The sequence below is a fragment of the Myotis brandtii genome, unplaced genomic scaffold, assembly GCF_000412655.1.
Source record: "Myotis brandtii unplaced genomic scaffold, ASM41265v1 scaffold304, whole genome shotgun sequence".
In the NCBI taxonomy this organism is placed as follows: domain Eukaryota; kingdom Metazoa; phylum Chordata; class Mammalia; order Chiroptera; family Vespertilionidae; genus Myotis; species Myotis brandtii.
In genome coordinates, this window is record NW_005361607.1 from 921,382 (window position 1) to 939,766 (window position 18,385).

An 18,385-nucleotide genomic window follows, 5' to 3' on the forward strand; every position below is an offset into this window, starting at 1 on the left:
CCCTATCCCGTTGCTGCTTCCCAGGACATGGGAGGTGCTCGAAAAATATTTGCCCAGTGATTCACGCTCTCTCCCAGGTCCCTGGCCTTGTCTCTGACCCCCAGCCAAAGCCAGACCACAAGGCCTGAGGCCAGACAACTGCAGTAGGCCTCACTCTGGCCCTGGTACTCGCCTGTCTCTCTTAGGTTCACAGAATGGCAGCATTAAAGGAAAACTCCAAGGTCATGTAGACCACTCGTTCCCAAATGCCAAACCATGACCTGGTGCTAGGCCATGACCAGTACTTTTCATTAGTCAGTGGTGAAGTCAGACTCATGCAGCTTTTTGAGAGGGTGTAGGTATGGGTATTGGTGAGGCTGCAGAGTTGAGATTAGACTTTCCTTTATTACTGAGGTCACTCACAAGTTTGGCCTAATCCATAAGCCTGTCCATAAGGGAAGGACTCAGACAGACACGGGCTTTTATGGGGACCCCTAAGTCATTTCTAGCATTCAAACAGCAGGCTGGCCACCGCTTGATGCCCAGAGAAAAGCCTTGAGTGAGGTCTTGGCTGCAGAAGTACTTCCAGGGCTCCTGGGTTCAGAGAGGTAAGTAACTAGTTGAGTAATTTACTCATTTTGTCAAACTACAAACAGTGAAGGTGAATGCAAAGGGGAGGAAGTAGTCAAGTCTTTGAGAGGTAACTCTAATGTGCTGGGTCACAGACCAGAGAGGGATGGGCTGGAATGTGTGCATCTTAGGTACACAAACAGCAGATCTCACCCCATCTCAAGCATGATTCTTTAATGGTGAGTCTAACTGAAGACAACTTTGATAACTTTTTATTCTAGAGTTCATATTTTATCTTAAAAAGTTAAGTCAGTCCTGACTGGTGTGGCTCAGTTAGTTTAGCATTGTCCTATGCACTGAAAGACTGATAGTTTGATTCCTTGTCAGAGTGATTCCTGATCAGTATTCCTGATCCTAGGTAGGGGGCATGCGGGAGGCAGCTTCGCTCTCACATCAATGTCTCTCTCTCTCTCTCTCTCTCTCTCTCTCTCTCTCTCTCTCTCTCTTTCTCTCTCCTTCTCCCATCCTCTCTTTCTAAAAATCAATTAAAAATCTTTAAAAAAATGTTAAGTCAAACAAATATGTCCTCTGGTATTTGAAATGTAAACTATGAGAACTATCTCTCTCTCTCTAGGTGCCTCACCTGTGGACTGGGCAGGGGGACCTTCTTTGACAAAGACTGGTTTGACGCACTAACTCCTTTTTAAATCCATTCCCTTGAGTTAGAAAAAGTGAGTTTCTGTCCCAATATTGCCAGAAGTAACTTAACTCCCTCCAACTCAGCTTCCTTATCTACAAAATAAGTTATACCATCTACCTCACTGGATTTTCTGATGAATTAAATGAAATAGCAGACTTAAAAGCACATAGTAGATATGTAATAAATTTCAGTGCAGGAGTTGATGATGTTTGTAGATAGCAATCAAGCCGGGTCAATATCTTAGACAGAATTTATTAAGGGTCTTTAATAACTGCGTTTACAAGTCTAAAGATGTCTCCACTTACTGGAAAAACTTTAGGTGGGCTGACAGATGGAAAGCAAGTGCAATAAAACATTAATGGCAGAATCCACATGATAGTTCTGAGTGTTCCCTATAAAATTCTTTCCACTTTCTTGCATCCTTGAAAATTTTAATAAAATGCGTGAAAATATGGCTTTCACAGCCTCTGGCACCTGGTCCTAGATTCGGAAGCTCCTTGAGATAAAGGACACTTCTGCCTCCTCATCAGGCACCATGCCTTCTCCATAACAGGTACTAGACAAGTTTGTTTCACTGATGAAATGAATAAATCTCTACAACAGCAGAACACTGCTGCTCATTTTTAAGATAACAGAACAATAACAAAGAGTAAAACCAACCCACATGCCCACAGAGATGAGATTTACTTATCCTTCCGGAAGAATCTCCTGTTTTGCAACTGTTCTGACTGAGGGCTGCCTCTTCCCTTGCCTCAATCAGCATCTACCTACCCCAGGCATCCAGATATTTAAGGTGACAGTTCCCCTCAACAAGGTTGACCCTGTTAAGGAGTTCCTATATCACAACACACGTTAAATGTACTGTCTGTTGTAGGGTATTTTCGTCCAGTAGGTGTGACCTCCATTTTAGCCAGTGTGAGAAAAGAATTATATGCAATGTTTGCTGTACATCAAATCGTATCATCTAGGCATAAAGCCAGCTGGACTTAGCCATCTTTCTCGCCTCCCTGGTTACACTAGAACAGCCTGCACAGAGGTCAGGGGGGCTGGCAGCAAGGAGATGGGCACGAGGGCTTTACTACCACAACCGTTTCGTCTTGCTCTGACCAGGAAACATGAATTCATTTAGTAAATACATACTGAGTATGTTCTCAATGCCAAGCACTGTGTTTGGCTCTGGGGACACAACAGACAAGTATGCATAGATTTGGTCCCTGCTCATACGCAGCTGAGGAAGGAGCATAGATGGTGCAGCAGAAGAAAACAAGGCAGGATTCAGAGCCAAAAGGACCCTCATGAAGACCAATCCTGACACCTGTGGATAAGTCATTTCATCTCCTGAGGCTTGTTGCATTCAACTGTAAAATGTGGCAAACAGTAATATGTATCTCACAAGGCAATGTCATAGCTCAAATAGAGAAACCAGATGTCAAAGTCTGCCATAAGCCATAAAGTTAAACCCAAAATATAGTATTGTAACAATAGCTGACATTTATTAAATGTTACTAGGTATCAGGCCAAGTCCTTTTCTCTTCTGTCTGCTTTTTAAAATTACTTTGATGGACTATAAAACGAAAAGAATATGGTACCTTTTTGGCATATATCAGATATGTAAGTGCAAGGACGATAAAGAAATAATTCATCATCCAGGTCATTGAAGGCAGACCATCGGCCCCAACACTCCATATATTCAGTGACGAGCCCTGTTTATGGGCAGACCACCCTGGAGAGAAAACCCACAGCAGATGCCCTAGCAACAGCTGACAACACTGTCCTCGCTGCTCAAAGTGGGGAGGAATCTGGTCCGAACGTCACAGCACCCTGGTCTACACATTCTAAAGAGAGGCTATTTGATTCTGTATTTGAGTCTTGGACTCTGTTCTCTTGGGGGATGAAGGGAGCAACATGAAGGGATTGTACACCCCAAGGAGAGGTGCGGAGGAGTCACTGCCTCCACTAGAGCCTTCGCTTCACATACAAAATCAGCTGTGACTCATGCTAACAGGACTGTAGCCAAGGGTGGCTCTGGGTGGAAAGGAATGGTAATGCTCCCAACTCCCTCTTCCACGACAGGGAGGAGAAAATTAACCTGTGCTCCGCATGTGGTGGATCTTGACTTTGGAATGGAGCTACTGGAGGGACATACCCAGCCATCAAAAATGCCGTGATAAATGTTCTCACGGGTTCATCCACTCACTCGTTAAAATATTTACTGTTATCAATGTTAAATGCTAAGCCGTATGTGTCCCTAGATGCCAGGTATACGCAATATAGTGTGATCAATTCTAAGCAGAGGTAAGGGGAAGATGCCATTGGGGGGAGAGGGTAGGACCCTAATCAATATTCAAGGGAGAAAGTCAAGGAACGCTCCCTGGAGTCTTGAAGAATTGGTATAAGTTTTCCCAAGTGAAGGAAGAAATTATTATAAGTTTTCCAGGCATAAAGAAAAACCTGAGCAAAGACCCAGAGGTGTGTGGGCATGATAGCCTTTGAGCCACTGACCAAGAAATGCACCATCTGGAAAGCCGTTCCATTCCTCTCAGCATTCTGCTAGAGGAAAAGGAATGATGGGTTATTTGAAAAGCTTCCCACAGTCTGGGTCTCCAATCCAAATGCCTGGAGGGGTCGTGCTGAAAAGGAAATGAGTGAAGCGGGCTGGGTGGGGACTGCTGGGAAATGAAGGACACCTGCCCCTTCTAAAGGGGGCAGCGCCTACTCAGCTCTGGCCAATTCCTGCCGCATGGGAATGTGGGCCCAGGATTGCCAAGTCCTTTTGTTATTTTTTCTAGAGAAGTAGAAAGTCTGATTTTTTATGTACAATTTCTTAGTTTTTAAAATGTTAGAAACTAATTTTAACTTTTTTTTTTCCAAACACAGGGTGGGTCAAACACAACCCATCTGGGGACCAGATTCAGCCTCTGGTTTGCCTGCCTGTAACCGTGGCATGTGGGAAGAAATGAGTGCCCTTTGAGAGCAGGCAGTGAGGGCCAATGGGTGGAGCCCAGGAGCTGGAGGCAGGCTGGACCTGGTGAGAATCCTGGGTTGACCACTTACATGTTGTGTAGCTTTGGGGAAGCTACTTCAGCCCTCTGGGCCTTCGTTTCCTCATCTGTAGAATGGGATAAAATTATGCCACTGAGGGTTTTAGAGAAAATACTGCAGATGAAGCCCCCCATATAGTGCTTTTTGGGAAAACAAGCCCAAAGGGGGGAAAATACCACACTAAATAATGAGGAATTGTCAACCAGGAAAGTTAACTATGACTACAAGATTATTTTTATAGGAAAATATTTTTTTAAAAGAATAGTTTATTGATTTTTAGAGAGACCCATACTAAATAATGAGGAATTGTCAACCAGGACTATGACTACAAGATTATTTTTTATAGGAAAATATTTTTTTAAAAAAAGAATATTTTATTGATTTTTAGAGAGAGAGAAAGGGAGAGGGAGGGAGGGAGAGAGAGAAACATCGATGTGAGCGTGCAGCATCAATCGGCTGCCTCCTGCACCTCTCTTACCAGGATCGAGCCTGCAACCTTTGGGTGCACAGGAGGATGCCCAACCAATTTTATTTTTTAATGAAAAGTTGCTAAGAAGTAATAAAAGCATGAGCATGTGCTATAACAGTAGGAAACTATTCCAACCATAGATAGTGTCCCATTATTAATGTTTTTTGTATATACAGCCAGTCTTTTATGCTATACTGATAATTGCTTAAAACAAATGCATTTATAAGATTGCACATTCATCCTGCAATTGTTTTCTTTAGCAGTACAGTGTAAACTTATTGTTGCTATACAAATATTTATCATGTGCTCAGTAAATAGCAAGAGTGATTTTTTTTTTAGGTTGTAAAACAGATCGCATCACACCAATGCTTAAAATTCATCAACCATATCCCACTGCTCTTAGAATAGAATCCAAATTCTCACCCATGGCCTCAAGGCTATGCAGGATCTGGCCCCGCCCACTTCCCTCACCCACCTCCTACTACTCTCTGCCTTGCTCAGACCCTCCCAGCCCTGCCAGCTCCTTGGCTGCTCTCACAGGTGCTTTCCTCCCCTCTGTGAATCTGCTGCTCCCTCTTCCTGAAAACCTCATCATTCAGGCCAAACAAAAGCTCCCAAGAGAGAACACCGTAGCCATGCCAAATCTGCTCCTCTGTGTTTTCCCTTCATAGCAAGTTTCCAGAAAATAAAACAGTCTCCTTGTCTATTTTCTGCTCTCTACCCTAGAATCTAAGTTCCCCAAATCCTACCCAGGGCCCTCATCTGTCTTGCTCACCTTGGCATCACTGATGCCCAGCACAGTGCCTATCACAAAGGAGATGCTCAATCTTTGTTTAATGAAGAAAATGAACCCACCACCCATTGTTCCTGGCCTCAGATCCTCCTGAAGTCATCACTTACAAGTTTCTCCCTGAACTAGTTTAGTCACACCCTGCAAGGCAAACATTTGAAGTGGCAGGAGATAAAGTGAAATGGTGATGCCCATGCTCTGGATCTAAAATGCCAAGGTTCAAATCCCAGCCTTGCCACATATTAGCTGAGTGATAGCTGCTTAACATCTCCAAGCCCATTTTATCACCTGAAAAAACATGTTACTTCACAGGGTGGTTGTGAGGATTCGATGAGTTAACATGGGTAAAATACTTAACAAAGGTGCTAGATATATAATAAGCATTACATACACTTTAGCTGTTTTCATCTATTTCCTTGTTGTGTTCTTATTCATTAGTTGATTTATAACTTTCCCCTCCAATCAGACTGTAATTTCTTGAAGGCAGAGACCAATTCTGGATTCCCACAGTGAACTAACTGCACAGGCCCCCGTGTGAGGGGCATGGGGCAGAGCTGGGGTATGGCTCTTGATGTGGGTCTACTTACATGGTACAAAACTATGAGTACGTCATGCAAATTTTTTGAGCTTCAGTTTCCTCATCTGTGAAAGGAGATAATATCTACCCTAGGAGATGGGTGTAAAGAGAACATAAAGTAATCCTTGTGAAAGAAAATAATTCTGAGGCTGGAGGCAATGATGACTGTTAGAGCAAATAAGCAGAAAGTATTCAGTAAATTCATCAGCTCTGCAGTTCAATGCTGGCTGCCTCTGGTGTAGGTATTACACATAGGATGTGCATGATTCAATCAAATGAATGACTCTGAAACTATGTCCTGTTCTCTTCTTCTGTCTATTTTCTCTGATTGTCTCTGACAACCTGCGGTGGTTTCAGAAACTTTCCTTAGCTATTAGTCAAACAGGGAAAACATACCACTCATTACAACCAGCTCCATGAAATAAGATATTCTGGTGTTTAAAATTCTCTCATTTGGTGATAGGATGTTGCTGACATGCCCATCAGTACAGAAAAAAAACATTTTTAAACACAATGGAAGTGAAAATTAAGCTACTATATGAATATGTACTGTATACATCTCCCTAAATTACAATAATCCCACAAGGCTGAGAGTATCCTCATTTACAGCAAAGTGCACTGAGACTCAGAGAAGTTGACGTAGTTTGTCTGAGGCCCCAAAATTGTAAATGGTGCGGCAATATTCAAATTCAAGTGTGTTTGGCTTCTGATCTTGTACTTTTTTTGTGACTAAACCATGTTGTATCTCCCAACGTTCCTCAACATCTTGTATTAGCTCTGATAAATGTAGGTGAGTCATATTAAAGCTATACATGGAATTTAAAGCCAGAGTAGCTAACAGAAAAAGATTATAGTTTCTATCATATTGCCATTAAAACAAAACAAAATTGGTGTATATCAAATAAAAGATCTTATATTGATCTTTCATAAAGTTTCAAGATTAGAAGAAATCTATGAAAAGAAAATACATGTTACTATAGCATTAGAAAGAATGAAAGAATAAAGCCAGATACGGCTCTAAAAATGAGCTGAGGCAAGCCTCTGATTTTACAGAAGGGACAGGAACCAGGCTTTCCTGACCTCTAACAGTTTTCTTTTCAATAGTTCTTACTGCAAAGCACTCAACTAACACCTTCCACAGAGAAGGTATCAAACCACTTCTCTAGGCATCCAAGCTCCCATGTTCCCCCAAAGAATCTACATATACATACAGGAAAAGGCACATTAGAACCAATCAGAGAACCCTATACTCATTTCCCCAGCATGTTAGCAGAGAGGCAGAGACTAGGGAGATGGGAGGGGCAGATATGTTTCTAAACCCATCAACAAAATCCTCTGACATTCCAGCCAGTTGGTTCCAGACCTTTGGAATAAACAATGAAAATCTCAAACTATAAAATGCTTAGCTTTCTGCTCTGCTGACAGTGGCAAAATGAGGAAATGCATTAAAAGACCATTGGAATATCTCCATGCAGCCTCTACAAGCCAGTTAATTATCTTCCATTAACACTGAGCTGTCAGGACTGGCATCAGCCTGTTAACTTTCTTGACCTTCCTCAGTCTGCACCTTGTTACCCCTGCAATGTTTCGTGTTTATAAAGACAGGAGACTCCAGCTGCTCCACCTGACAGAACTTAATTTACATTTGGCCTTCATTAAGATGAGAGTCAAAATCACTGAGATCAAATAAAACAGCCAGACTGCTGGGGGTTATGAAAAATTCAAATGGCATTTTCCCTTTTATCTGACAATTCTTATTAAGGAGACATACATCAACCTGAAGCACAGAAACTTTAAATATAAAGGGCAGGATTAAAATTCCATATTGCAGCACTAGGACCTGAGTGACTTGGCCCAAGAGCTCTGGTGGTCTTAGGACATCACTTCTGCCTTCCGGGAAGTCTGCACTCCTAATTCTGCCCAACTCCCTCTGACACCTGATTTCAGGCAAGGACAAGGAGCACATGAATGGCAGCAACAATGGAGTGTTCAGCTCTGACTCCTCCACCTAGCTTACCCCTTACAGCCAATCAGTCTCAGCGTCCTCCTGATATTATCCCCTAAAGAGTTCTAGAATCTATCTCCTCTGCATCCCACAGTGCCTAATTCAGATCGCATTACTTATCATCTGGAGTACTACAACAGACCCTCAGTGGGTCACCCTCTTCATATAAAATATATGTTGAGTACCTGTAAGTTCCAGATATTTGATTAGGGGGAGGAACACAGCAAAGAACAAAATGGATAAGGTCTCTATCCTGCTGTGGATTACAATGGTTGGAGGGGCAGGCATTACACAGATCATCATACAATCTGGCATATGATTACAATTTATAAAAGCCACAATGGAGTAAGATGAAGGGTGCAAAGACGAGAGACTTCTGATTTATTTGAGGGTCAAGGCTTTTGTAAGGAGGTGACAATAAAGCTGAGACCTAAAGGATGAGTTACAATCAGTGGTGAGTAGAGGGAAGAAGATTCAGGGGCAGAAGGCACAGCATCACATCATCAAGACCAGGGGTCAGTAAACTTTTTCTCTAATGGTCCAGAGAATAAATATTCTCAGCTTTGCAGACCATACAGTCCCTGCCCCAACTACTCGGCTCTGTCACCGGAATGCAAAAGCAGCCACAGACAACGCATCGCTGAATGAGGTGGCTGTGTTCCAATAAAACTGTACTTATGGCCACTCACATTTTAATTTCATATAATTTTCACACGTCACAAAATATCATTCCTCTTTTGATTCTGTTTCAACCACTTGAAAATGTAAAGGTCATTCTTACTCGTAGTTCCCAGGACATCCAAAAACAGGCAGCAGGCCAGATGTGGCCCATGGGCCAAGCCCAAGTCAAGAATGACTTAGGAAGAACTGGGTGTGTTTGAGGCACCCTGAGGGCATCCCTGTGCATGGCTTAGAGTGAGCAAGGTGAGGGACACACAGTAAGCACAGAAAAGGGGCAAAAGGACATCACATATCATCTTCTGGCCCATGTTACAAATTTTGGAACTTATCCTAAGAGCAAAGAAAACGTAACAAAGTGCTATAATCTGGGAAGAAAACAAGTTCCTACTCCCCCACACAGTTTCTCACCCCTAATCCAATCTCCTCCACCCTGCCAAAGGGATCAAGAACACTCCCCTCCCTTGGCTAAAAACCATCAACCAATCTCTATCACCAAATAAGTCCTTAACAAACTGAGCCCTGGCCTCATTTCCTGCTCCACTCGGGCTCATGTCCTGGGACCTACATCCCTCACCATAAATGAACCATAGTCTCTCTCTAGAATCTTTCCTGTCTTCTCTATTAGGCAAAACCTCCACTCTTTAGGCTCAGGTCTTGAGGCTCATCTCAACTCCTCAAGGTTTCCCTGTGCTTAGGTTTCCCTGTCTCTTTCCTCCACCCACTCCCTCCTTATACTAGTACTGCCCCTCCATTGTCCCCAGTAGACTCCGTGCCCCTCAAGGGAACCACTGAGTCCTCTTTGTGCTCATGCCCCCAATGCCTATCATATTCCTGGAGTATAGCAGGACCTCATTTAAAATTTGGCAAATTAAGGAATGAATAAAGAGTGAACAAATGACAGCCCAATAAATGCAGCACAATCTCATGCTCTGACATGAATGTGCAGTGGAACAGCTCTACAGAATCTATCTAACTTTCTGTGCCTCGGTCTCCCATAACCCCACCAAAAACTGTTTACTGGCCCAGCTGGCTTGGCTTAGTGGTTGAGCATCAACCTATGGACCAGGAGGTCATGGTTCGGTTCCAGGTCAGGGTACATGCCCAGGTTGCAGCCTCGATCTCCAGTGGGGGGTGTGCAGGAGACAGCCAATCAATGATTCTATCTCATCCTTCGTGTTTCTATCTTTCTCTCCCTCTCCCTTCCTCTCTGAAATCAATAAAAATATACATTTGTTTAAAAAACCTGTTTACTGATTCTCTGCAAATGGATGCTTTTCAGGATACCAGGGCAGAGTCCTTAGCATTGAAAGTGATGTCCTAAGTCTGCAAGAGAACAACATCAGCAACACCAGGGAGCAAGTTAGAAATGCAAATTTTCCCTGCCCACCCCAGGGATACCAGTCTTCAGTTTAACAAGCTCTCCAACTGATTCATTTACACATTACAGTTTGAGAAGCACTATAAAGTAGCCAGGTCAGGCTTTAAGGAGATGCTAAAAGTGATTTTAGAAATAACTCTGATTTTCAGTTTGCAACCACAGCTACACCAAAGGGAGTCTCAGCAAGGATTTCTGTGCATGCCTACCAAAAATTAACAATAAATTTTAGAAATTTTTCGAATGGGTTTAAGGTTCAGCCTTCAGGTAATTAAATACAGAATGGAGCAATATTTAGAGCCTTACTCAGAAAATTCTGAAATGGAATTGGTTAGGTGGAGGGATGAATGGATGGATGGTCTTGGGAGGTGACAGTCAGTGCTATGCAATCCAGAACTCTATGGGCTTTATTTAGTGCATTTTGATCTCAAGTGCTCTAAAGTATCCTGAGAGATTCATACTGAATATATATGTAGATCTCCTGGGTATACAGCCCAGAGCTGGCCACGAATAGGTGCTCAATAAGGCCCTGATGGTGCACCAATGACCACTTGCCTGGTCCTTCTCACTTAATTCCGTACCCCTCTTCCTTACCTGTGGCCAAGAAGGGTGATATATCCACTCCGTTTGTTCTCTCCCACCATGTTTGGGCTGGTTTGAAGGACACCACTGCCCTCATTCCTGGTCCTACCCTAAGTGGCACCCTTTACAGAGGGTTTTAGTACCATGAGACAGAAGTGGATGACCAGGGTTTGGAGCCCAGTAGACATGGGTTGAAATCTGGCTGTACCATCTGTTTGGGAAAGGCATTTAACCCTCCCTCTCAGCCTCAGTGGCCCATACACTCTACCAGGCACAGCTTGTTGGGAGAGCACGAGTTAATGCTACAGAACACAGAGTGTGGGGCAGTGAAGAGTGGTTCTAGATTCTGATTTGTATTTCAGCATATGTTTGGATCAGGTTTTCAAACTTTACAGACGGAAAAAGTGACATCTGGGATGAGAATCGCTCCACCCAACATCACACAATGTGATGTTAGTCGAGAAAAATCAGGATCCTGAAAGCCCCAACGCCTAAGACACCCTGTAGCTTTTGAACTGCAGCGACTATAAAAGCCTTTCTAGAAATTAAAACTCACAAAACAGTTAAATATGCAAAGTAGATAACAAGCCAAGCCTACTCAGATTTTATTTTTTATTTTTTTATTTTTTATTGATTTCAGAGAAGAAGAGAAAGGGAGGGAGAGTTATTGATCAGCTCCCTCCTGCATGCCCCACATTGGGGATCGATCCTGCAACCCGGGCATATGCCCTTGACCGGTGATCAAACCGAGATCTCCTGGTTTATAGGTGGACCCTCAACCACTGTGCCATGCTGGCCAGGCATACTTGGATTACTGATGTCCTTTTTGCTTATCTCCCTTCTGCCCCATGGTGACAGCCCAGGAACACCCTCTCAGCACCCTTAAACTCCCCCCTTCCCCATGTACATTTTGAGTAATCAAAGATCAGCCCACCTGAAACCTCAGAGCCACTGAATAAATCACGCCAGGTCTTACTCCTTGGATGGATTCTCTCCCTGTCAGACCACCTAGGGGTTTTCTAGTCCAGAGGTTCCCAGAGGACTTGAACTTTCTCACACATCCATCTCTAATGGGAATCATTAAGCTGACATCACCACTCTCCACACTTCATAAAGGATCCTAACATCTGGAAAGGGGAACCACCTGCAAGTGCTTTGACCAGAGATCACCGTATCACTCAAGGACATGAAAACGCAAGTGCAGGAGAGATGAGAGAGGAATTCCCGAAAATGCCACCAAGGCCAGAGATTACACATCTGGGGCTAAGGGTGTATAGAGAAAGAAGATTCTGGTCAGAAGATCTGGACTTAAATCCCAGCTCTGCCACTTTCTAATTGGAATGGTAATTAACCTCTCTGAACTTCAACTGGGTACTGGATATTCAGAGACTCAATTTCAGAGTCAGCCATTATTAGGTTCAAATCCTGGCTCTGTCACTTGGGTGAGTTAATTAATCTCTATTAGCTTTAGCTTTCTCCTTTACAAAACACACACCAATAAAATAAAATAAAATAAAATAAAATAAAATAAAATAAAATAAAATAAAATAAAATAAAATAAAATAAAATAAAATAAAATAAAATAAAATAAAATAAAATAAAATAAAATAAAATAAAATAAAATAAAATAAAATAAAATAAAATAAAATAAAATAAAATAAAATAAAATAAAATAAAATAAAATAAAATAAAATAAAATAAAATAAAATAAAATAAAATAAAATAAAATAAAATAAAATAAAATAAAATAAAATAAAATAAAATAAAATAAAATAAAATAAAATAAAATAAAATAAAATAAAATAAAATAAAATAAAATAAAATAAAATAAAATAAAATAAAATAAAATAAAATAAAATAAAATAAAATAAAATAAAATAAAATAAAATAAAATAAAATAAAATAAAATAAAATAAAATAAAATAAAATAAAATAAAATAAAATAAAATAAAATAAAATAAAATAAAATAAAATAAAATAAAATAAAATAAAATAAAATAAAATAAAATAAAATAAAATAAAATAAAATAAAATAAAATAAAATAAAATAAAATAAAATAAATAAAATAAAATAAAATAAAATAAAACCCTTCTTCAGGATTGCTGCTGGGATTCAAAGAGATCATCTGGGTTAAACACTTATCACAGTGCCTTCCATGAGTTAAACACATAAAAACAAGAGTCACTTAACTGCGAACTAATCAATAAAATGGGGTCAACCTTCCTCAGGGAGTTGCTGGGGAAAATCAAACATAACGGACTGTGGCAGGGTGCCTGGTACAGACAAATCCACAGTGAATGGGATCCTCTACTATTACAGTTGACCTCTCAACAACACAGGTCTGAATTGGGTGGATTTTTTTCAATAAACACGTACAGTACTGTAAGTGTATTTTCTCTGCCTTATGATTTCCTTAATAACATTTTCTTTTATCTAGCTTACTTTACTATAAGAATATAGTATATAATACATATACTATATATGTGTTAATCAACTGTTTATGTTTTCAGTATTTACGTATATAAAAGGCCACTAGTATTGATGTTTTGGGAGACTTGAGAGTTATAGGCTTTCGTAGGGTGTTGGCACTGTTCACTGTTCAAGGGTCCACTGTATTGGTATCCCCTCAACTCCATGCACTCACCTCTTTTAGCCACAGAAGCTTTGGGGCCTGCATTTCCACAGACATCACGCCCCCAACGTACTGCAAGACGCTGTGTTTGGTGTTGTTGATCCTGTGCACCTGACTGACGGCTCGGTGGTCCAGCCACATGATGATGTTCCGATGGGAATCCCCTAGCAGAAACAGAGCGATGAAGACACACGTATATTATCATCCTTCTAAGTTAAGGGCTATTATGGATTCCCTGGGGCAAAGAGCTACACCACTTTTATAATTTCCCCCATCAACAAGGAACAAGGGGAAGGATCACCACCAGGCTGAGCAGAACACTCTACCCAACCTTGGCTTTCCCTTCAAGAGATGTGTTCTTTGACTAAAGCACCCAGAGTTAACCGTCTACACTAAAACCAGTCAAGCTACCCCAACCAATTCTACCAGCATCATTCTTTCTCAACTTCCTCCTTTCCTTTCCTATCCCTTCTGTTCTGGAAAAACTTTTCTGGATATATAGATATTCAGAAAAACAGCCGGTGAAATAAGCCCAAAACAATACTTTGGCTGTTTAAGGTCTGTCTCCTTTAAATGTGGACAAATATTTCAATGGTATAGTACATTTAATATAATACATCTATACAATGGCTCTGATCTGCTTAGATTCCCACTTCTAGTCACTGTAATTAAAATCATTTTTTTAAATAAGTTGTTTCCCTCACTCAGTTGGTTTACTGGGTGGAGTGGGAAGCACACAAGTTTTGGAGTCAAGCAGACCTAATGGCAAATGCTTCCTCAGTTATAAGCAGAGATGGACAGAGAAACTTATTGAACTTTTCTTAGCCTCAGTATTTTCATCCATAAAATGGGGGTTTACAATACCTAATAGCATATAGGGATTAATAATGTACATAATGAATATAGCAAGCACCTGTCACATAGTAGGCCCTCAGAAGAAGTAAGTCACAAGGAATAGAATTTAAAACCAACTGGAAAAGGAGCATATCCCCTCACATGCTACATTTACTGTCTCGCACCACAGAGGAGCTGACCGTCCCCTCCTCCCTTCCCCAGCCTGGTAATTCAGCATTACTGATGGGCAAGGCACTCAGTACTCTTGACAGCCCTCTACTTCCTCAGAAGGCAAAATGCAGAGAACAGCAGTAACTGTACCTGGGAAATTATAAGAAGGAAAGATAAAAGGGGACCCAAAAATAATTAAGCCAGCCACTCTCACACATGATTTTATTTAATGGCAAAATAATTGCAGCAACTACATATGTAACTTTGCTAATAGCAAATGTTTAAAAAGCTCAGTGTGTGAGTGTGTGTGTGTGAGTGTATGTGAGAGAGAGAGTGTGTGTGTGTGTGTGTGTGTGTGTGTGTGTGTGTGACTCAAGCCCTGTGCTAAACATTTTACAAAAAAACCCCATCTCATTTAAGTCTCAAAACAATCCCCTGATCTCGGTCGCTTTCCATGATGACCTCACTCTGAAGTTGAGCGTGTGCCTACTATCTCACAGCTGGGAAAAGCATGAAGGGTGCTTTGAGAACAGATCATCTGTGCAGAGAAGGGATAAATAAATTGGTAAAATGGATAAACTCGCGTTCCACATATCAACAATGGTAATGATACCAGCTGGGACATTTTAAAACACGATATATATTGTTTGTTGTTTCGGGTGTGTACTTGTGTGGTCAAAGCACAGAAACGTGTTTGTGAACATCAACCATAGTAGAATGGTCACCTGCTGGGCAAAGGGTGCGGGGGTGCGGGGGGAGAAGGCATGGGTTGGAGCCGCAAGGAGTTCTTCCCTTTCAAACAAAAAAGGACTTGAGGCAAATATGGCAACATTTCATCTGTTTATTCTTAGTAGTGGGTACATAGGAGGCTGTTATTTATTTTCCATATGTTTAAAAAAGAATTTTTAAAACTTACCAAAAAAAAAGACAACCAAAAAAAATATGTAAATTAGGTCATCATCATCATAAGGAGGCCAGGGCTCAGTCACTGGGCTGCCTGCCTGGAGAGATCTGGGGCTCCACAAAAGCTCCTCAAAAACCAGTAATACTTCGAAAGCAAGAGAAAGGACATAAGACCTTCCGTAGGCATGCCCCAGATTCGCAAAATGATTCTACTGTACAAGGCCTGGCTCTCAGTCCTGGTTGCACACTGCAATCCCTAGATAGCTTTAGAGATACGGATGTCCTGGTCCCATTCCAGACCTGCCATCAAATCAGAATGTGGGAATGTGGGCGCACACACGTGCACACACACACAGACATGCACATGTGTGTGTGGGTGTATGATATCAGTATTGCTTCTTAAATATTGTATAGGATGTGTCTGGTGCTGCTGGAAGACAAAAACACCTGTTGCTAAACTTTCAACTATAAAGAACCAATCAGCCCTGGCCGGTGTGGCTCAGTTGGCTGGGCCTCCTCGTCCCTTGCACCGAGAAGTCGTCTGTTCTATTCCAGGTCAGGGTACATGCTGGGATTGCGGGCTTGATCCCCAGTAGGAGGCATGCAGAAGGCAGCCGATCAATGTTTCTCCCCCTTTCCCTTCCTCTCTCTCTCTCAAATCAATAAAAACATTTTTTTTCCAAAAAACCAATCAGCTAGCACTGCCTTTACATGAAAGGCTCTCAACATGCAGTCAGAATGCACAATGAGAACTGTGTGGGCTCAAGTACTTTATTGTATTATGATTATTAACTTTTACTTTTAGGCAAAAACTGGCAAGTTAATTGTTTTTCAGTTCTTGAAGAAAACCACAAATAATGACTCCACTAAAAATTCATTTAGTCTTTTATTGAGCATCTACTATATGCCAGGCACAGTGCTGGGATGCCAAGAAGAATGGGCCACAGACCTTGCCTTTATGAAGCATGTGGTGTGTTGACTGCCAGAATAGAAGTGACAGATGTGGGAAACAGAGGAGGAGGGGCAGAGCGGGCACTAGGTTAGCTGAGCCTGAGGCTGCACAGAGAGCTCCCAAGAGGCAAAAAAGCTTTAATTCAGTTGGTTAGCCAGGTGAAAGAGTAAGAAAGGAGGCTCTACACAAACTGAACTCAGACCCAGGAAGCTGTTGTATTTTAAGAGACCTGGGGGCGGTGTGGTAGAGCAGCGTTTGGGTTACCTCAGGCATGCCCCATTCTACTGCACTTCGCCTTACTGCACCTTGTAGATACTGCGTGTTTACAAATTGAAGATAAGATCCTCCACCAGCAAAAAGATTACAACTCACTGAAGGCTCAGATGACAGTCAGCAATCTTTAGCAATAAAGCGTTTTTTTAACTAAGGTATGGACATTGTGGTTTTTTTATATCATACTAGTGCACACTTAACAGACTACAGCATAGTGTAAACATAACTTTTCTATACACTGGGAAATTCATGTGACTCACTTTACTGCCATAGTCACTTTATTGCAATGGTCCGCAATCATACCTGCAATAGCTCCCACGTATGCCTGTAGCCAGTTTACCTAAGGGCAGATTATTTATCCATGTATGCATTCAATTAATATTTTGAACATCTTATGTTCCAGGCATACTTGAGGGGAGAAAATTACTATGAATCAGCAAACACATCTAAGTATTAGGTGTCTGTTGCAGAGTAGCCTAGGTAGTAACTCCTTCCCTGGCCCCTTGGTTGCCCTCCTTCCCAAGAGCTCTTACTTATAGCTGGGATGTCCCAACCACAGTTATGCCTTCAGCTTGATGGGCCGCAGAGGGAGGAAGCGGGCACCAATGCACCACTGTCTAACCCAGGAAGCAGGCAGCCACAGTACCACTGTCCAACCCAGGGGCCGTTCTGGTCTTCAAAAAAAGGTTAAACAAGAACGGCCTACCAATGAGACCATTTCATCAGATAACAACAATTTGTATTCTTAAACTATTGTACTGAATATATTTGGGTTTTTGGATTTTTTGGTGGTTTTTTGTTGTTGTTTTGTTTTGTTTATGGTTGACATCTAATGATGCTAACAGTTTTGCCCATTTTGTAGGTTTGATTTTTTTTAATATATATTTTTATTGACTTCAGAGAGGAAGAGAGAGGGAGAGAGAGTTAGAAATATCAATGAGAGAATCATTAATCGGCTGTCAACTGCATGCCCCCTCCTGGGGATCGAGCTCGAAACCCAGGCATGTGCCCTTGACCCGGAATTGAACCCAGGACCCTTCAGTCTGCAGGCTGAAGCTCTATCCACTGAGCCAAACCAGCTAGGGCTATAGGTTTGATTTTAATGGTGATGGTTAATTTCCTGACTCCACTCCCTGCTCCTCACAGTTACTCCAGTTAACCAATCAAGAATCGGTCACTGCAGCCCAGCGGCATGGCTCAGTGGTTAAGGGTTGACCTATAGAACCAGAAGGTCACGGTTTGATTCCCTGCCAGGGTATATGCCCGGGTTTCAGGCTTGATGCCCAGTGTAGGGTGTGCAGGAGGCAGCCAATCAATGACTCTCTCTCATCATTGATGTTTCTATCTCTTTCTCCCTCTCCCTTCCTCTCTGGAATCAATAAAAAATGTATTTAAAAAAAAGAGTTGGTCACTGTCATGTAGGTAGCAGCAGTCGTTAAAGAACCTTTAAACCACCTTTAAAATTCTAATTTCATTTTCTAACACAGGATAATCTATTTCAGATAAAATCTAACCTTAATAGAACCTGTTGAAAGGCAAGAAACTGGTGAGGGGCACCTGCAGCTGGATGCATTTGATGAATGGGTACATTAACCTTTTAGGTGAAATATAATTTTTTCAACACTTACAAAATTAGGGGTACGACCTAGCTACCCTTTTAATAGAAGGTCTGTTAACAGGAGGCAATTCTACCTACAATGAGAAAAATGATGGCATCCAGGGAGTGCAGGTATCTAAGCAGATGTGACAGGGAACTCTCATCTGCCACTTCACTGTTTTTGTTCCTGAGGTTTTAACTGTCCATTCATCTGTGCCCAGTGATTCTGCAATACTAGAATTACTGAGGGAA

General features: G+C 41.6%; 1 protein-coding gene across 7 annotated transcripts in view; it reads right to left on the reverse strand.

Annotated features, from left to right (window-relative positions):
- The window catches only part of FGGY (FGGY carbohydrate kinase domain containing), a 412,417-nt gene that overhangs the window by 352,527 nt on the left and 41,505 nt on the right, over window positions 1-18,385 (reverse strand). For all 7 annotated transcript variants that reach the window (XM_014542556.1, XM_014542559.1, XM_005869840.2 and 4 more), the window contains one exon: window positions 13,416-13,567. In XM_014542556.1, the coding sequence (XP_014398042.1) occupies window positions 13,416-13,567 (152 nt within the window). The remainder of the gene's footprint in view (window positions 1-13,415; window positions 13,568-18,385) is intronic.